Source organism: Ambystoma mexicanum, chromosome 12 (assembly GCF_040938575.1).
Source record: "Ambystoma mexicanum isolate Mex_15411 chromosome 12, UKY_AmexF1_1, whole genome shotgun sequence".
NCBI lineage: Eukaryota > Metazoa > Chordata > Amphibia > Caudata > Ambystomatidae > Ambystoma > Ambystoma mexicanum.
This window is the reverse complement of record NC_090936.1, coordinates 644105230-644121600: the sequence shown is the minus strand read 5'-3', so window position 1 is coordinate 644121600 and position 16371 is coordinate 644105230. Positions and strand designations below refer to the sequence as shown.

The following is a 16371-nucleotide window of genomic DNA, read 5'->3' as shown; positions in this document are numbered from 1 at the left end:
GATACAAAGGATGATAACTGTAGATACTGTGTGGTCAAAACAGAATCCATAAAACATTTAATAATAGAATGCCCTCTGCTTAATGATCAGAGAACACTCCATTCCGGTAAATTCGCACCAATGAATATGAATATGGAGGACTGGTGGTTTTGTATATTAAGAGGGAGTTCAGTGCATTTAACATGTTCAGTTATTAATTTTCTGAATACCATCCTGACGTAAAGAAGTAAATGGAAAATGTTTGAATTGTGATATGTTGTTTTAGAGCAAAGTGGATAATGGATTGAGAGTGAAAAGTTGTAATAAAAGTTTGTAATAAACTATGCATTACAATAATAAAAAATAACAAAATAAAAAAATAGCTTGGACCATCATTGAGCAATTGCAACATTATAAATTCAATTTTTCTACTTCCAATGGACTATTCAAATTAGAGCAACAATGGATATATATCGTTTATAAACACATATTGTGGGACTAAATGATGAATTCCAGTGGCCAGCACTTCTTCAAAGAACCATTAGATAGCTTACTTTTAGGTCAATTTTGACTACTGACATCATGGCCACTACGAATTCATAAGAAAACTCATCTACTTAGCCCGTTGTCAGTTTCCATACAGTCTTTGACTGTCAAGTTGGATTATATCCAACTTACACCTAGGTCCATCCTGACCACTGATAACATGGTCACCATGAATTCACAAGAAAATTCATTGGCCCAGCCCTTTCTCTGTTTTCATTGGCAAAACTCAATAGTCCTCTTTTTCTGTCCATGAATAGCAACACTAAAAGGTCTGCATACTCGAGATTCGAATCACAGACTTTAACTGTGAATTTGGATGTGTGTCCATTTACATTGTCAGAAGACTGAGTGTATTTCAAACTCATTATCTGACTAGGAACTGCATCTCCTAATTTCAGGTATTACAGGACACTACCTACTACAGATACGGTCCTAACAAGCAATATGCTCGTCATGTCTGCTTCTATGTGCAGAGAAAGGAAACTAATTCCGGGCATTTTTCCAATTTTTGCTGCAGGCAATGTATTGCAAGGCAGAGTGCAGTAGCCCGGAGGCAAGTGCAAGACTGGCGGGGGAGCCTGGGACCTGTGAGGCTCTGGATGTGTACCAGGCGACCAATCAGCTGACTGAACAGGTTGGGGATGAGAACGAAGGCCACGAGCAGGAGAGAAGAGAAGGAAGTTAGCAAGGGAAGGAGAAAGAGCAAGAGAAGAGGAATATCTTGAGGAGTTTACAGAACTTAAGGAGGGCCGGCTCAAGACAGAGAGAGGCAGGTAGACTGTTCCAGAGGGAGGCACCTGCAGAGGATGATAATCTACCCCCAAATCTCTGTTTGGAAAAGCGGCTCACCTGCAGGGAGTTGGAGGAGGCCGATCGGAGGGCTCTGGAAAGAGAGTATTTAGGAAGAGAGCGTTGAAGATAGTAAGGGCATAGGCCACAGAAAGCCTTGTGGACTATGAAGAGGGACTTGAACTTGATCCTTGCAGCCACGTGGTGCCAGTGAAGGGATTTCAGCAAAGGAGAGATGCGGTCCCTGGACTTGAGGCCAAGGATAAGTCTTGCGGTTCTGTTCTGGATAAGTTGAAGAGGTCAAAGAGTAGAGGTAGGAAGATTGAGAAAGATTGTTGCAGTAGTCCAGTCTGGAGAGAACCAGGGCTATGGAGACAGTGAGTCTCTAGGGGAAGATGAGAAAAGGTAGAATACCTATGAGGAGGTGCAGCTGATAGAGGGACTTTTTGGACATGTCCGAGATGTGAGAAGAAAAGGAAAGAGTAGTGTCAAAGATGACCCCCAGGTGTTTTGCCTCATTAGTGGGCGAGGGTGCAGGACCAAGGGTGGTCGGCCAGAGTGAGATTGGGAAAACGGGAGCAGGGGTCCCAATGAGGACGATCTCTGTCTTACTGGCATTAAAGCATTGATCATTAGAGGCACACCACGACTGAATTGCGGACAGACAGTCCGTGATGAGTGAGGAGGAGGAAGAGGCAGAGGGTAGCCCAAAAGGGAGCCGAGTGTCATCCTCATAACACTGAAAGTTGGGGGTGAAGGCAGAGATCATGTGGGCCCATGTAGACATTGAAGAACCAGGGGGATAGATTAGATCCCTGAGGGACACCACAAGTAGAGAGAGTGATAGCAGAGAGGAAAGCTCTTGAATATTCCCTGTCGTCAGGCTGGGAATCCTTGGTAAGATTAAAGCAGTTTACCTTTACATTTTTAAACTGCTTGTCACTTTAGTGATCTATTAGTAATTTTGGGTAATACCGTCCATAGCCAATTAGACAGGTCCACTTAGCTCCACCCCGGGTGGCCATCTTCAAATGTGGCAGCGCACATAATGTGGCAGAATGAGCCAAGAAGAGCCAGAGAGGGGTAGAAGGGAGGGTCACATATGAATCCATGAAAGGTAACAATGCTGGAGAACAGGAGTTCCATGTAACTAACTTGTCCCTTCTCCAGCATTGGATCTTTCATGGATTCACATGCTATTGAATAATATTATTTATGCATTTATATACAGGAGGAACAATGCTCTTGATCACAAAAGAACGTACAATAGATTACTCAGCAGTACATATACACAACCAAAACAGCTAGAGGCACAGCTCAACAGAAGTAACCAAACTCACCGATGGAACACTCACCTCATGTGAACAGGTTTTAAAGCACTCCATGGCTGACACAGGACTCCTCCCTGGAATCACTATCAAGACAGCAAAACATTGTGAAGGTATGGATAGACTTCCACATGGCTGCCCTGCAGATGGGAGCTGGGAAACACCGGGCAGGAACGCCGTAGAAGAAGCCATGGCTCTCGTTGAGTGTGCTCTTGGTCTTCCTGGAATGGGCCTGTTGGCCAGACTATGGAAGTGGGTAATGCACGCCAACAGCCACCTCGCAATGGAAAACTTTAAAGGGCAGTGCCCATACCAGCATGTCTGAAGGCAACAAACAGTTGTGACGATTTTCGTAACTCCTTTGTATGAGCCACACAGAATTTGAGGGCTCGGGTGACATCTTGAGAGTGTAGGGATCGCTCCGCCGGAGACGAAGGAGAACCAAAGAATACTGGTAAAATCAAGGGTTCATTAACATGGAAAGAAAAAGGAACCTTTGGCAGGAAGGAATGGTTTGTGTGAAGGACCACCTTAGACTGGTGAAAACTCAAGTAGGGAGTTTTTTTTCATCTAGGTAAGGGTAAATATTGACTGTTTAATGACGGAGGTGGGCTGCCACTGGAATTAGGCATTTAGTGAATACACTTGGGGCAGATTTCAAACCGAAAGACAGGGTTTTGAACTGGTAGTGTTTGCACTGGATCTCAAATCTGAGGAAATGCCTGTGTTTCCGATGAATGAGGAATGTTGCAATGTTACCATACAGATGTTTTGAGACTTGAGGAATTTGTTTAACCTCTAGTACCTCCTGATTTTTTCCTTACTGGAAAGTATCTTCAGTACACAACGGAGCCATGGTGGTACAGCTTCGATCATTCCCATTTTTAGGAGGGGCTGTACTTCTTGAAGGAGCAAGGCTTGGTGATTTCTACCTTTGGGACAGGCGGGATAGACATTTAAACAACAAATTTCATGGTATGGCCCTGTTCGATGATGGACAGCACCCATTTGTCGGTGGTGATGATCTTCCAATGTGCAACGAAGTTGTCAAGCCGCCCCTCTATTGGGGTGCTGAAGCGGGGAGGTATGTTTGGTAGCCTGGTCAGGCCTGTTTTGGGGCTTGATTTCTGGAGGAGGCTCCTGGTCATCGCTCGTTTCATCTGTAGAGTTGAGATTGTCCATTATAACCCTCCTGGTGCCAGTTCGGGAGGTTTGTAGATAGTAGGAGGACCTGTAGTCTCTCAAAGTGCTGAACAACCTTGCTTTCCCTGAGAAAAAGGATTGGCAGCGTTGTTGTAACGTGCCAAGTGAAAAGGTTATTTCCATGTCAGCCTTGATGGCTTGTAGGGTCTTGTCAACCTTTCTTCTAAAGAGGTTGATGCCATCAAAATGCATGTCAACTACCTTTGACTGGCCCTCAGGTCACACATTTGTGGCTTTCAACCACCCTTGGCGGCGCAACACTGCCCCATTGCCCACCTCGAGGAATCCTGTATCCGCTATGTCCACGGAAACTGAGATGGCGTGGTCTGACGCCACTTCCCCTTCACGTAGCAGTATAAGTGCATCATGCTGTTTGTCATTAGGTAGTAAATCCAGTATTGGTCCCAGTTTGAACTAGAGTTCACAGTCGTAGCTGGAGAGAATCGCAAGTGAGCTTGCCGCCTTGATGGTTGTCGCGGCTGTCGTGATGAATCTCTTGCCAAAGGTGTCTAGCTGTCCTCTTTGCCAGAAGGCACCTTACAGGGAGAGAACCGATTGGCAGAAGGCTTACGGGCAGCTGCAGACACAATTGTGCCTGGGCAAGGATGCGTACAAAGGCACTTAGGAGCTGACTCTGGAACCATATATTTCTTTTCAAAGCAATATTATTCTGGGGGTAGGGGGAGCTGAAAACAGGTTCCAGATCACTAGGAGGCCGTCTTCCGAAATATCCTCCAGTACTGGGAATGGGTACCATTTATTTATTGGTTATGTATAAGGCACTTTTACAACAAGAAAGTGTTTCAAAGCACCACAAGGCAAAAAGGGAAGGGAACAATTGAGTAAATAAACAATGGAAAAGAGAATGAATAAATAGTAAGGCAAACAACGGTCCTATTGGGCTTTGTGACATTCAGAATGTGCAAGTGGAGTGCGAGAGGAGGGGGGTAAGTGTTATTAGGGTCCCCAGAGAGAAGTTTAAGAGGTGCCTGATGAGGGAGGCAACAGGTAAGTGCATGGTCAGAGACGTCCCAAGTGAAGAAAGAAGTCAAGCGTCCAACAGGTAAGTGCAGGGTGGAGACAAACCCCCCCAAGGCGGGTGGGGGCCTTAAGGGCAATGAAGGGGGCGCTGGTGGCAACTGGGCAGAACCACCCAACTTGTGGGTGTGGCCCAGAGGGCAGTGCAGAGGGGGTGCTGGTGGTGAATGGGCAGCAGGCTCGCCGTGGTGAAGGGGAGAGTGGGGGTGCTGATGGCGATTGGCCAGAATGCCAGGACCCTATCGGACTCTTGAGGGACCGGGCCACCAATTTCAGCTACTTCTCCTCTGCAGGCAGCAGATCAAAGAGGTTCACTGCTCGTGCCATAAGGTCATGGAAAGAACCAATCTCATCCAGAGGCGAGTCTCTTGGTGGTAGGTCTGCTGGCTCACCGCCACCTGGCTCCAGATCTTCTAACTTGTCTGCAGAATGTGTGCCTTGGGTACCACCCATCGGATAGTCGTCAGTGTCTGTGTCTGTATCTGTGAGGGTGACCTGAGGCAAAAGAGGGGCTTCTTTAAGAGGTCTGGAAGGAGGAGGAGCAGGAGAGGGCAACTGTGGAGCAGGAAGCTGCTGTTGGAGCTCCGAGACGGTCCCTGCAATGTGGATAAGTTATACATTGACACATCCCTGGAGCCAGAAGTGTTGCCCACTGGGACAAGTATCACTGGGGAAGAATGAGCAGGTCCATGTGCTAGAGGAAGATTCTGTTTTAGTGGCGCTGGGTGAGGTATGTTGGCAACAGGAGACATCTTTCCCCTTTACTGCAACACTTTCACCACTTGCTCTACTGCTTTAGAGGACAAGTCTGAATCCACACCTTGTTGCAGTATGTGCTGAGGAGGGCCCATGGATGGGCATGGAACTGTAGGTGGTGCATAAGGAGCCAAAGAAAACAGTGGCTGGGCATAGGTTTTGGACTCGAAAGATAGGGGGGCCTCCCTCTCCACAGCAACTCCCCTTAGGAACGTGTAAACTAATGGCTTCTAAACCGAGGCGGAAGTAGTTATCTTCAACGTTGAAATAGCTAGCTTAGTTGTAGACAGGGTAGTCGATGGGACGGTGGTCATGGTCTGAAAAATCTTAGCTGTGGATGAGGATTTAAGGCAACCGTCGACGGGGTGGACGATGATGCGGTTGATAAAAGCAGTATAGTCGTGAACGAGCGCTGCTTCTCTGAAGAGTGCTTCAACGACTAAGCTGTCAATGAAGGCATTCTGTGCACCAAAGTGGTCAATGAGGTGACCATATGCGTAGATGGAGATGTCAACGAAACCGTTGGCAAAGGAGCAGCCCGAGCGAGTGACACATGTCCCTTCTTAGCCTTTTTCCCCAGGCAGATGCTTCATGGGACCTCCACCCCCTGGAAGAGGGAGTGCACTCTAGGGGTCTGCTGTGCCTGGCGGAAGCATAACTACGGACTGAAGTAGAGTCAGAGGCCCGACACCTTCATCCAAGCAGGCCAGTAATCTGCGGTGGTGGTAGTCCTTGCGGGTCTTGGATGAGAACGACTGATAGACGGCACAGCTGGTCAAGTCACGGTCCGGATAAAGACAGTAAAAACACTGCAGGTGAAGATCTTTGACGTAAACGTTCTTCAGGTTACATATCGAACAGGCCTTAAAAAGGCTCATCTCTCATCTCCACAGACTCTTGAAAAGGCCTCAGACTGAGGATTGGTACTCTGTTGGCAATGGGATGTGTCGAAACTTCACTGCTGTGGGCCAAGAAGCGATGTACATTGGATGAAGAAAAAAAAAATAGACAAAGAATTTGTCACATTTCTAGAAGAGAGAATACTTGAGAACTCCCAACACATGACGTGCGGTAAAACATCTGAAGATGGCCACCAGGGGTGAAGCTAAGTGGACCTGTCTAATGGGCTGTGGCCCCAAATAACTATAAGAGATCGCTAAAGTGACAAGCAGTTTAAAAATGTAAAGGTAAACTGCTTTAATGTTACCGAAGATTCTCAGCCTAATGACAGGGAATATTCAAGAGCATGTGAATCCATGAAAGATCCAATGCTGGAGAAACTCACGCTACTCTAGCTAGTGCTTAGTATTCTAAAGGGCTATGGGACTGTGCCATACAGCAGTCTTCCCGACTCAGTATTCTTCCTAACACGCCTACATTCTCTTCCCCCTCTCACTTGAGGTTATGCTCTCACTACTCTTCCTCCAAATCTACCTTCCTTGATTCCTTTTACACCATGCACCATCATCCTCTGTCCCTACAATGTGTCTCACCCCTTCTAAGCCTCACATCCACCCTTTGATTCTCCTACTTTCTCCACAACAATGATGCACACACCTCCACATTACACCTCCTTCCTCCACACAATTCCTCCCTCCACACAACTTGTCCGTCCACACTAAAACTCTTCCTTCCACATTAAAACTCTTCCCTCCACACTAAAACCCTTCCCTCCAAAACTATTCCCTCCACACTAAAACTCCTCCCTCCACAAAACTCCTCCCTCCACACATCTCCCTCCACACTACAACTTCTCCATCAACACTAAAACGTATCCGTCCACACTACAACTCATCCGTCCACACTACAACTCCTGCCTCCACACTACAACTCCTGCCTCCACACTATACCTCCCTCTTCCACACTGTAACTCTCACCTCCGTATTAAAACTACCACTCTAAACAACTCCTCCCTCCACAATACAACTATCAGTCCACCCCATCTCCTACTCAGACCACCACCTTTCACTCTCACAAACACTTCATAAACACTTCCTACATTTCCTCTTCTAGCCGCACTCACAACGTAATAACACATGCACTCACTAATACCTCACTTGCTCCAGAAATCACCTCCCCTTCTACCTTCCTGCAGGTCTCTTGGTCTGCCACATTCTCCTCCACTGACCCAAACAACCCACAATGTCCTGCCCTCTTTATACTCATCCGTCCTCCTAGCATTGGAGTACATGCCTTGGCTAATCTAGTCCCAACTTCCATGCCCAGGAGGGGTTACAAGCAGCACAGTTAACAAATAGTGGGTTAAGCCCTGCCCGTTTGCCCTTTTCTCCACGCAAGTCAGCTGTTGAAGATTGATGGCAGGCCATATAGTTCAATGTTCAAGTACATGTTACATGGTTTCCTAAGGTAAATGTAGTCCATGAGGGGTCTGCACAACTTGGTTTAGTCCTTGGTGGTCTTGGGGCCTGAATGCTCTCTGCAGGTGTTGGTTGGTGCCACTGGGAAGCCTTGTGCAGTCTGCCCAGGCATTGACATAGTTTTCTTGCTCTCTTTCTCATGTTTTGGTGTCCCTCCTATTCCCTTCACGCGTCTAACCGCTGGCAGTTTGGGACGCGGTAATGTTTTTCTCCATGGTTTGGTTTTCTGGTCCCGAAATGCAGATAGGCTGTGGTGCTGGAGGGAATAGGCCAAAATGACCACACCGAAAGTTCTGACAATGCTAAAAGTCCGAAAATGCATACCACCAAAGGTTCGAATACCAAAAGTTGTAACCTTTGGTGGTATGCATTTTAGGTAGGTAAAAAAAAAAAATCTGCAGGGGTGTCCCCCGCAACACCCCGCTCACCATACTATACAGTACAATAAGCGGGGGTTGCAGGGACACCACCGCAGCTCACACGAGCTAAAAAAAGAAAAAAACGAAACATCTGTTTTAAAAGAACAGGGGCTGCGGGGGTGTCCTCCGCAACACCCCGCTCACTATACTATGCAGTATAGTGAGCGGGGGATGCGGGTGACACCCTTGCGGCTACCAACAAAAAAAAAGCAAAGGACCCTGCGGCGCCGGTTCCCGATCACGGAAGTGAAAGTGAACCAGCTCCACAGGGAGACAACATGAAGAAAGGAAAGGTAAGTAGGGGTATGTTGGGGGTGTGGGTGATGGTGTGTTGTGGGTGTGATGTGGGTGGGGTGTATGTATGTATGGTGTTGTAATGAAAATGTTTGCATGGGAAATGTGCAAACATTTGTGGTGTGTACAATTCTCATGCGAACATTTCCGTCGCAGACTTTTCCGCGACGGACAAATAACATAGATCCTGCTGGAGGGCTCATTTCTCCAGTTGTCGCCCTGATCCTGAATGGTTTCTCTAGGAAAAATAGAGAAAGAGTGGCAAGCATCTTGTTTTGGAGGCATGGTGTGGGACTAAGTGGTACTTCACATAAACAGGCGGGCACAATGTGGGAGGGGTCCTCTCAACTGCCACAGTTCTCCCAAGGGGTTGGATTGGTCACTTCCAGGCCTCTTACCTTAGGCTTAGAGGTGTCCGCATGCCCTCTTGACAAGGCTAGGGCATTGACCTTGTCAGAAGGTACAGTACAAATTTGCTAATGCCTGGCTTGAGGTGTGAGGTTGGAGGAGCTAGTCATCCAGAGAGGGAAAGAAATTGAAGCTCTCCCTTCTCAAGCAAGTTACAACCACTGCCAGCAGCTTTATGAAGACCCTGGGTTCCGCAGATAGACAAGGTAGAAAAAAAATTGAATTGGTAGTGGCAAGAGCCCACCGCAAATCTCAGTGCTTGAGATGGATTGGCATATGGAAGTAGGCACCCTGAAGATCTAGTGAAACTAACAAGTACTGCAGATGGAGGGCCTGGAGGGCCTGAAGGATCTGGGCCAGAGGTACCATTTTGAATTTGTCCTTACAAAAGTTACAAATTCAATAGCCTCAGATCCAAGATATGATGCAATCCCCCGCCCTCCTTTGGAACCCTTAAGTAAATTGAATCCCAGCCTCTGCCTTGTTCTGAGAACAGTACGAGTTCTATTGCACCCTTCATTAGAAGCTGACACACTTCCTCTAACTTTAGTGGGTACTGAGGCAAAAGAGGGCTGGAAGGAGGATGGTTAGGAGAGTGCTGAGTGGAAGGGAGACAACATCCTTCATGAACATCCTTTAAGGCCCAAGTGTCGGACGTGGTATACCCAGATGAAGGAAATCATCTTCAAAAGGGGTTTAGAACCTGGGGCAGTTGAGTGCACCGTAGAGGAGGAAGACACAACCTCTGGGAGCTCCCCTGTGGAAACAGTGCAGTTGCTGTTTGACCGAGGGTACCTGCCCTTTTCAACAGTGGGCATAGGAGGTAGAGGGTTGAAATGAAAATCCTCTCCTCTGCCAGCAGGTGTCGAAGGCAGCTGTACTGCCAGGCCTGAAGACGTTGCTGTGGAAGTTTGGAACCTCTGAAAGGACTACAGCACCTAAAAGGTTATGCCTTCAAAAGGCATTTCTAGGAGCTTTGCCTGCACGTGATGGGTGAACCTTGAAGCCCTCATCCAGGAGTGTCTCCTCATCACTGTACTCATAGCTATCGCCCATGCCACAAACTCAGCAGTGTCAAGGCCCAACTGTAGCATCCATCGGGACAACTCCTTACCATCCTGGGCCAGGGCACCAAACCCCTCTTGCACATCCCCGTCCTGGAGGTGCTCGGCCACTTCGGAGACTGCTGACCAGGGGCCAAAAGAAAATGTGGGCAGTGCACAGGAAGCATTTACTGCTCTGAGGGCTAGACTGCACACAGCAACATCCTTCTCAACTATGTGTCCAAATCTTGCTCTCCCAGTACGGAGGCAGAAAAGGGAATTTATTCATGAATCTTTTATTATGCACCTAATACTGGAGACCAGTCTCTAAGTGCTTGACAGGGATTCAAACCTGAGTTGTCTTGGTTACAAGACAAACACTTTGCCCCTGAGCTATTTTCCCAGAATATGGATGTCAACAGGTTGGCCATCATAGCCTCAACCACCAAGCTCTCAGGAGAAGCATGTATGGACAGAAAAGCTGGGTCAGAAGGTTCCAGCCAGTGTTTCTTCAGCAGGTCATGTTCAACTGTGGGGATGGAGGCATGCTTCTCCCAGGCTTCCAATTCCACAGCATCTACTGCCGGGTTAAAAGGCTGCAAAGTCTACTTTTGCAGACCTTCAGCTAGAATGTGTGTAAGACTGAACTGAACTGTTGGCCTGGCAGTGACTGACAAGCCTACTGTCTTCAAACACCTTGCACACCAGCCATTGGAATGAAGCCTGTGCTTCCCTTGAGTAGTCACCGGGAACATTTCCAACTCTGGGGTGTGACCAAACCACTGGCCAACTGCAAACCAGTGGCAAGCTCCAGAAGCCCCTTTTCCTCACCATAGAACTCCTCAGGAAAGTCCCTCACTTCTCAAGGGACAGGGATTCCATCTCAAAAAGGATACGATTTCCTTCTTCGTTGAAGATTTCTCCCATCTTTGACATGAAACACCCATAGGAAGCAAAGCGTACTCCAGAGGGGTCCCAGCTTCATTGGTGCTGAACAGTGCTGATGCCAAAGGAGCCAGTGCTGGCGATTGAACGCTCATGGACTGAGCGGACCAGCTAAGTGACAGCTCTTCTACCTTAGGAGCCATGGCTAAGCCCTTAGGCGTGCAGTTTCGGCCATTTGCGGTATCCCTTCCCGCTTATCCAAGCATGGTGGGTCCTGAAGGCACTACCCGCACTGAGGTCTTGGCAAAGAAGTCAAGCATCTTCAGCCGAAAAGCCTCCCAATTCCTCCGGGGCAGGGGGCAGAAGGGAGTATTGAGTGGAAATGGTACCGGTGGAGCCGCTTCTGGGGAGTCCCAGGAATGGCGACTCCTCTTCAATGACAAAGATGAAGAGTGGTGCCAAGAAGAACTGCTCGGTGAACAGGACCTCTTGCAGTGCTTCTTTTTCTTCTTCTCCTTCTCCTTTCAAGCTGGGGATTGGTCTTCGGACATCCACTCTGCGCCCAGAGATCTCGAAAGAGAACTTGTCTTTTTCCTTATAGAAAAAGGCTAAATGTTTTACACCCTGCTTCCGGAGAGCCTTCAGGTGCATCAATAGACACAACCCAGTATTGGGGGTCGTTTGCCTCCACAAACAGTAAAGAAAGATCCTGTGTGGGGTCAGAGACCTAGATTTGTTGACCGCAGTACATGTAGGGTTTGAAGCCAGAGGCCTTCGCGGGTTAGGCATAGTAAAAACTCAGAGAAGCGTTGATCCTGAAACAGAGTGTGTGCTGCGTCTCAATAATTACAAGCCCCAACATCATATTTGGTGCAGATGCCTGTGCTGCTCTCCCTGGAAGGAAGATCAGCTGCACTGGAGATATCATAGTTGAGGAATCATGGGAGGAAGGAATCCAGTAGAACTAGCTGACAAACAATGTAGTTTCCAATCTGCTCAGTATACAGAAATAGCTCTACCAGATGTAAGAGAGAAACCACTGCAGTGCATGACTCATCAGAAAAGCGGTCTAATAATGTTAGACCTCTAGACAGCTTTAGACACCCTGAATCACTGTACCATCTCCCATCGGCTGGAAGGGTGTCATCTGCAGAATTACGTTAGTTTGAATCTTATCCCTCGGACCAACATATCTAAATGGCCATGAAACCAAGCATTCCAAAGTAGAATGCAAAGTGCTGTAAGGTTCAGATTTACTGTACCTGTTATACAGTATATTAGCCACAAACTTCTTCACGACCTGCTTGCTAAGCCAGGTATCAGCTACCACTGCTGTACCGATGGTTCTCAGCTATATTGTTCAGCTTGAGTACAACACCACACGTCACTTTCAGGGTAGCCACCTTGGCACACAAGGTCATGTGTGGCCATTGTCCTGAACAACCTAAATATTATTTAATCACCCTACCCATTCAAGGACTCTCACATCTTTTACAGGTGTGAGGCTGGGAATACCACTTTTGAATCTAAACCAGGCAGGAGGAAAACCTTTCTCAGTACAGGATGCTGAAATGTGGAATAGCACCCCTCTATTCTTAAGATATGAACATGATCTACTACAATTTCGGTAACAGCTGAAAATGTATCTGTTTCAATTTCACTAGAAAACTACTCATCACTATGCTTTGCTCTACCTTGTGTTTTTGTGTTTATTCACCTTCCTTTTAAATCAGGTGGTATCTGAGTGCCTTAATACCCTTGTGTCCATCAATCTTTGTGAAACAATTTACTGTATATAACATACCATTTACATAGAAAACCCATGCTCCAGGAATTTATTTGCCCCAGATGAAACGCTATTATGCTACTGTGCACGCTGAAGATTTAGATGCTCAAGCAAAACCTCAAAGCTTTCTTGTTGCGTAGGAATAAAAGAAAGCAAGCAATCATTTGCATGGGAGAAGCAGGTTCCAACGAGCACTAAGGTCAGCTTTCCGCAAGCTATCTGCCTGCTACTTACCATCTTCCTTTTCCCTTCTGTAATCTGCTCCACTGATTCCATTTCTACTTCATTGCTAACAGGAGTTTTTTCTTCTAATTCATCAATAAAATCTGGTTCCTGAAAGATGGAAATGACTGCTTTACAGAATCTTCACTACATCTGTTATCGTGGGAAAACTAATTACTATAACGTTTCTGCAAGAGTGGGCAATACAAATGTAACTAGTGAGGGAAAAACAAATTTAACAACAAGGTCTTTTTATTCTCACCAAAGGTTACTTACCTTTAACATTAGGTCCTATGACTAATCCAATGGTGTCATCCAGATTCCTCAGCGGTGACCTCCTCCCATGTGGCCAGGGGATATCAGCCGCTACCTGATCCTGACCCTGGGGCCGGCTTTATGAGGGAGGATCACATGGGAGGGGATAGCCACCGGGAAGATGTCATGGCTTCATTGGCTAGAACGCGGTATCCCCATTTCACCTTGAGCAAAACTCCCTGTTGCCCAAGACCCTGATAGCCTGTTGCCATGCATCTGTTTCCCCCTATAAGAAAAGTAAGGAAACTTTTTTCCAGTACCCTTTTGGCCAAACTTCCATCCCTGACCTAAAGAATAAAAGCTCCAAAAACCTCCCTTTCAATTATAGTTTTACTTCAGGTATAACTGATCGCCCATGTGAACCGATTAAGAAAGACCTTTTAAGAATCATAAACGATCAATGGACTTTTACTCCCGCAACCGCCTAAATCCACAGTTAATGTCAGTGGACTTCAATTCCCATAACCCCTCAAGTACTGAGACGAGGAAGATGTAGGAATTGATGCTGAACAGCAAGCGTGGTGATCGTGCTAGTCATTGGATGAAGATTTACTGTTGGTGTGCCAAAATCAACGCACTTGTCAACACGTTATCTTCCCCAACAAATTGTTAATTCAGGTTGAGAGACAAATGTTCAATTTATTCCTTGTGATCAACAATCACAAAATTGATACAGTTCAACCCTCTTGCCCTTGCCAACACTTGTTTTGACCGTGTGGTCTTTTTCATGTTACAGAATAAGCATCTAGATTTCCCAAAACAATAAAGCATTACATATTCGCTCGGTCCCAAAAAAAAACATATTTGTGTTACTATGCCAAAACCCATTGGGGTCAATGTCACAAAAGAAATTTCAAACAATAATCCACGAATAAAAAATAATTGGAAAATAGGGTGAGGTAAGAGGGGCAGAGAGAAAAGGAGGGGAAAAGCCAAAAATGATGTTTTGTTAATCCATTTGTTATGATAATGTAGCAGCAAAATGTATCAAAATTAACTGTAGTTTGCACCTTTACTAAGACGTTCTTTGTTTTAAATTCACTAGTACTTCATTTTCTCACGCTTAACATTGTTAAATTGGCTCAGCCATAACCTGGTAAGCAACATCTTGTTACATGCTTAAGTAGATTGAGATAGGTAGTAACAGAGTTAATTCAAACGTAGTGTTGGTTGCACACGCTGCGGATGATAACTGATATAAGGGTTGCAGATGAATTATGCTGGTTAGAAAGTACAAACTATTGTAATGTCATCAAGTAATTTCAAAGTGGGTGCAACCAACACTACATTTGAATTAATTCTGAGAGGACGTAATCCCTCCTAAGAAGGTCGATGCAGGCACGAGCCGAAGCATAGAATCTGGAGGCAAATCGGTGTGCAAATGCTGGAGGCGTGAGCCACTTTGGCAAAGTGAAGGGGCCCACCGACAGAGAAGAAGGAAAGAAACGTGGTGCGAGCGAGGCAGACCGTGGAGGAAGCAGGAACAGTGAGAGGGTCCCTGGGCGTCTGGCAGCCAAGAGATGTAGCTCTGTCCTTACCGGGAACTGGAAAGAAGGAGTAGAGCTGCGAGAGAGTCTGGAGAGACGTCAGAGCCGCGTAGAGGGTGAAACCGGCGACAAAGCTTCGCCGTGTAAGTGCAAGGGAGCCCGGAAATGCTACAGTAAGCAGGTGAGTAGGGCAGCGTAGGGACCACGGGGCGTTTTGGCGACCGTGCTGAAGACAATTAGAACATTGGGAAGTTAGAAAAGTGAAACAGCAAGAAGATTGTGTATGAATAAAAGGGCAGAAGATTTAACATTGTGAGATTGCGGAAAGCAAAGTAATACATTGCGAGATTGCGGAAAGCAAAGTAAAAACAAGGATTGTTTAGCAAGTAGATATACCAAGCCAAGGAGAAGGATATATGCTACTTGAATAATAAAGAGGAACGGTAAGGCATTCTGAGAGTGCAAAGAGAAGTCCTGGCAGGAGAGTACACCAGGCATTTGAGAGTGCTTTAAGAGTCCTGGCAGGGGAGTATACCAAGCAAATTCCAAACTTATAAGGAGTGTCAAGCAGAAACAGTGTTTGTGATAAAAGAAGGAACTTTTGTTGAAAGAGAATGTACACCGCTGAACTGTGTTCATCTGACAAGATTGCTGTGGGCCAAGGAAGGCATAACAAACTCTCTCAGAGACATTTGGGAGAACTGTGAAGAATCCAGGGGAAGGGAATCACCCTCTGGAATTAAGGTATTTTCCATTTTGGAGAACATTTACGTTGAAGCCATTCTACTTTTTTTTAAAGCAACTTTTTTGCAAATACCAGGTTATAGACATTTCCCTTGTCACTTTGTTAATTTGTTTTAGTGTTAAGGTTAGGATAGAATGTTTTGGACACAAGGACGGCTTTTTGATTCATGACATCCTAACAAAGACAGATGCTTAGTTTTTGGGTTTTAGGTAGAGAAACTCCTCTTTAGAATAGGGTCAGAGAGGCATTTTTCCAACCCTTTTAATTTGAATAAACGCCTATAACCAAAAGCATGACAACTTTGTGTCTGGCTTTCATTTCTGACCCCTCACAGTCCTCACCACAGGAATTAACCATACACTGCCCCTTATGATAGTCATTTGGCTTTCTGACCTGTGACTTGAGTGGAGATCAACTAGGATCCCGCCCCCTTCGCCATGAGGTAACATGTCCTATCAACCACATGCCCCATAACCTGCAATAACCCTATGACCACCAAACCAGAACAGACCAACAATAAGCCATCTACATATACCATGAGCTGCTGCAAAGTTCTGCCTGAAACTACCTCTGGTCCTGCACTCCACACCTCCCACTATCGCCAACAGAATGTCTTTTCCAACACAATGTGCTTTTGGAAGCATGTCACTAGCCATCCTAACCCTGAGACCGGTCTACAATTCGGTACAGGGAATGGAAATAATAGCACCCGACAGCTCTGGAACCCCAATGAAAAGACTGATGTTACAA

At 46.3% G+C, this 16371-nt stretch overlaps 1 protein-coding gene across 4 annotated transcripts in view; it reads right to left on the bottom strand.

Moving 5' to 3' along the window:
* KMT2E (lysine methyltransferase 2E (inactive)) overlaps nucleotides 1-16371 on the bottom strand; it is a 3564841-nt gene that overhangs the window by 1429059 nt on the left and 2119411 nt on the right. For 3 of the 4 annotated variants that reach the window (XM_069629119.1, XM_069629120.1, XM_069629118.1), the window contains one exon: nucleotides 13087-13185. The exons of the other annotated variant lie outside the window; for it this stretch is intronic. In XM_069629119.1, the coding sequence (XP_069485220.1) occupies nucleotides 13087-13185 (99 nt within the window). The remainder of the gene's footprint in view (nucleotides 1-13086; nucleotides 13186-16371) is intronic. 4 annotated transcript variants of the gene reach the window in all.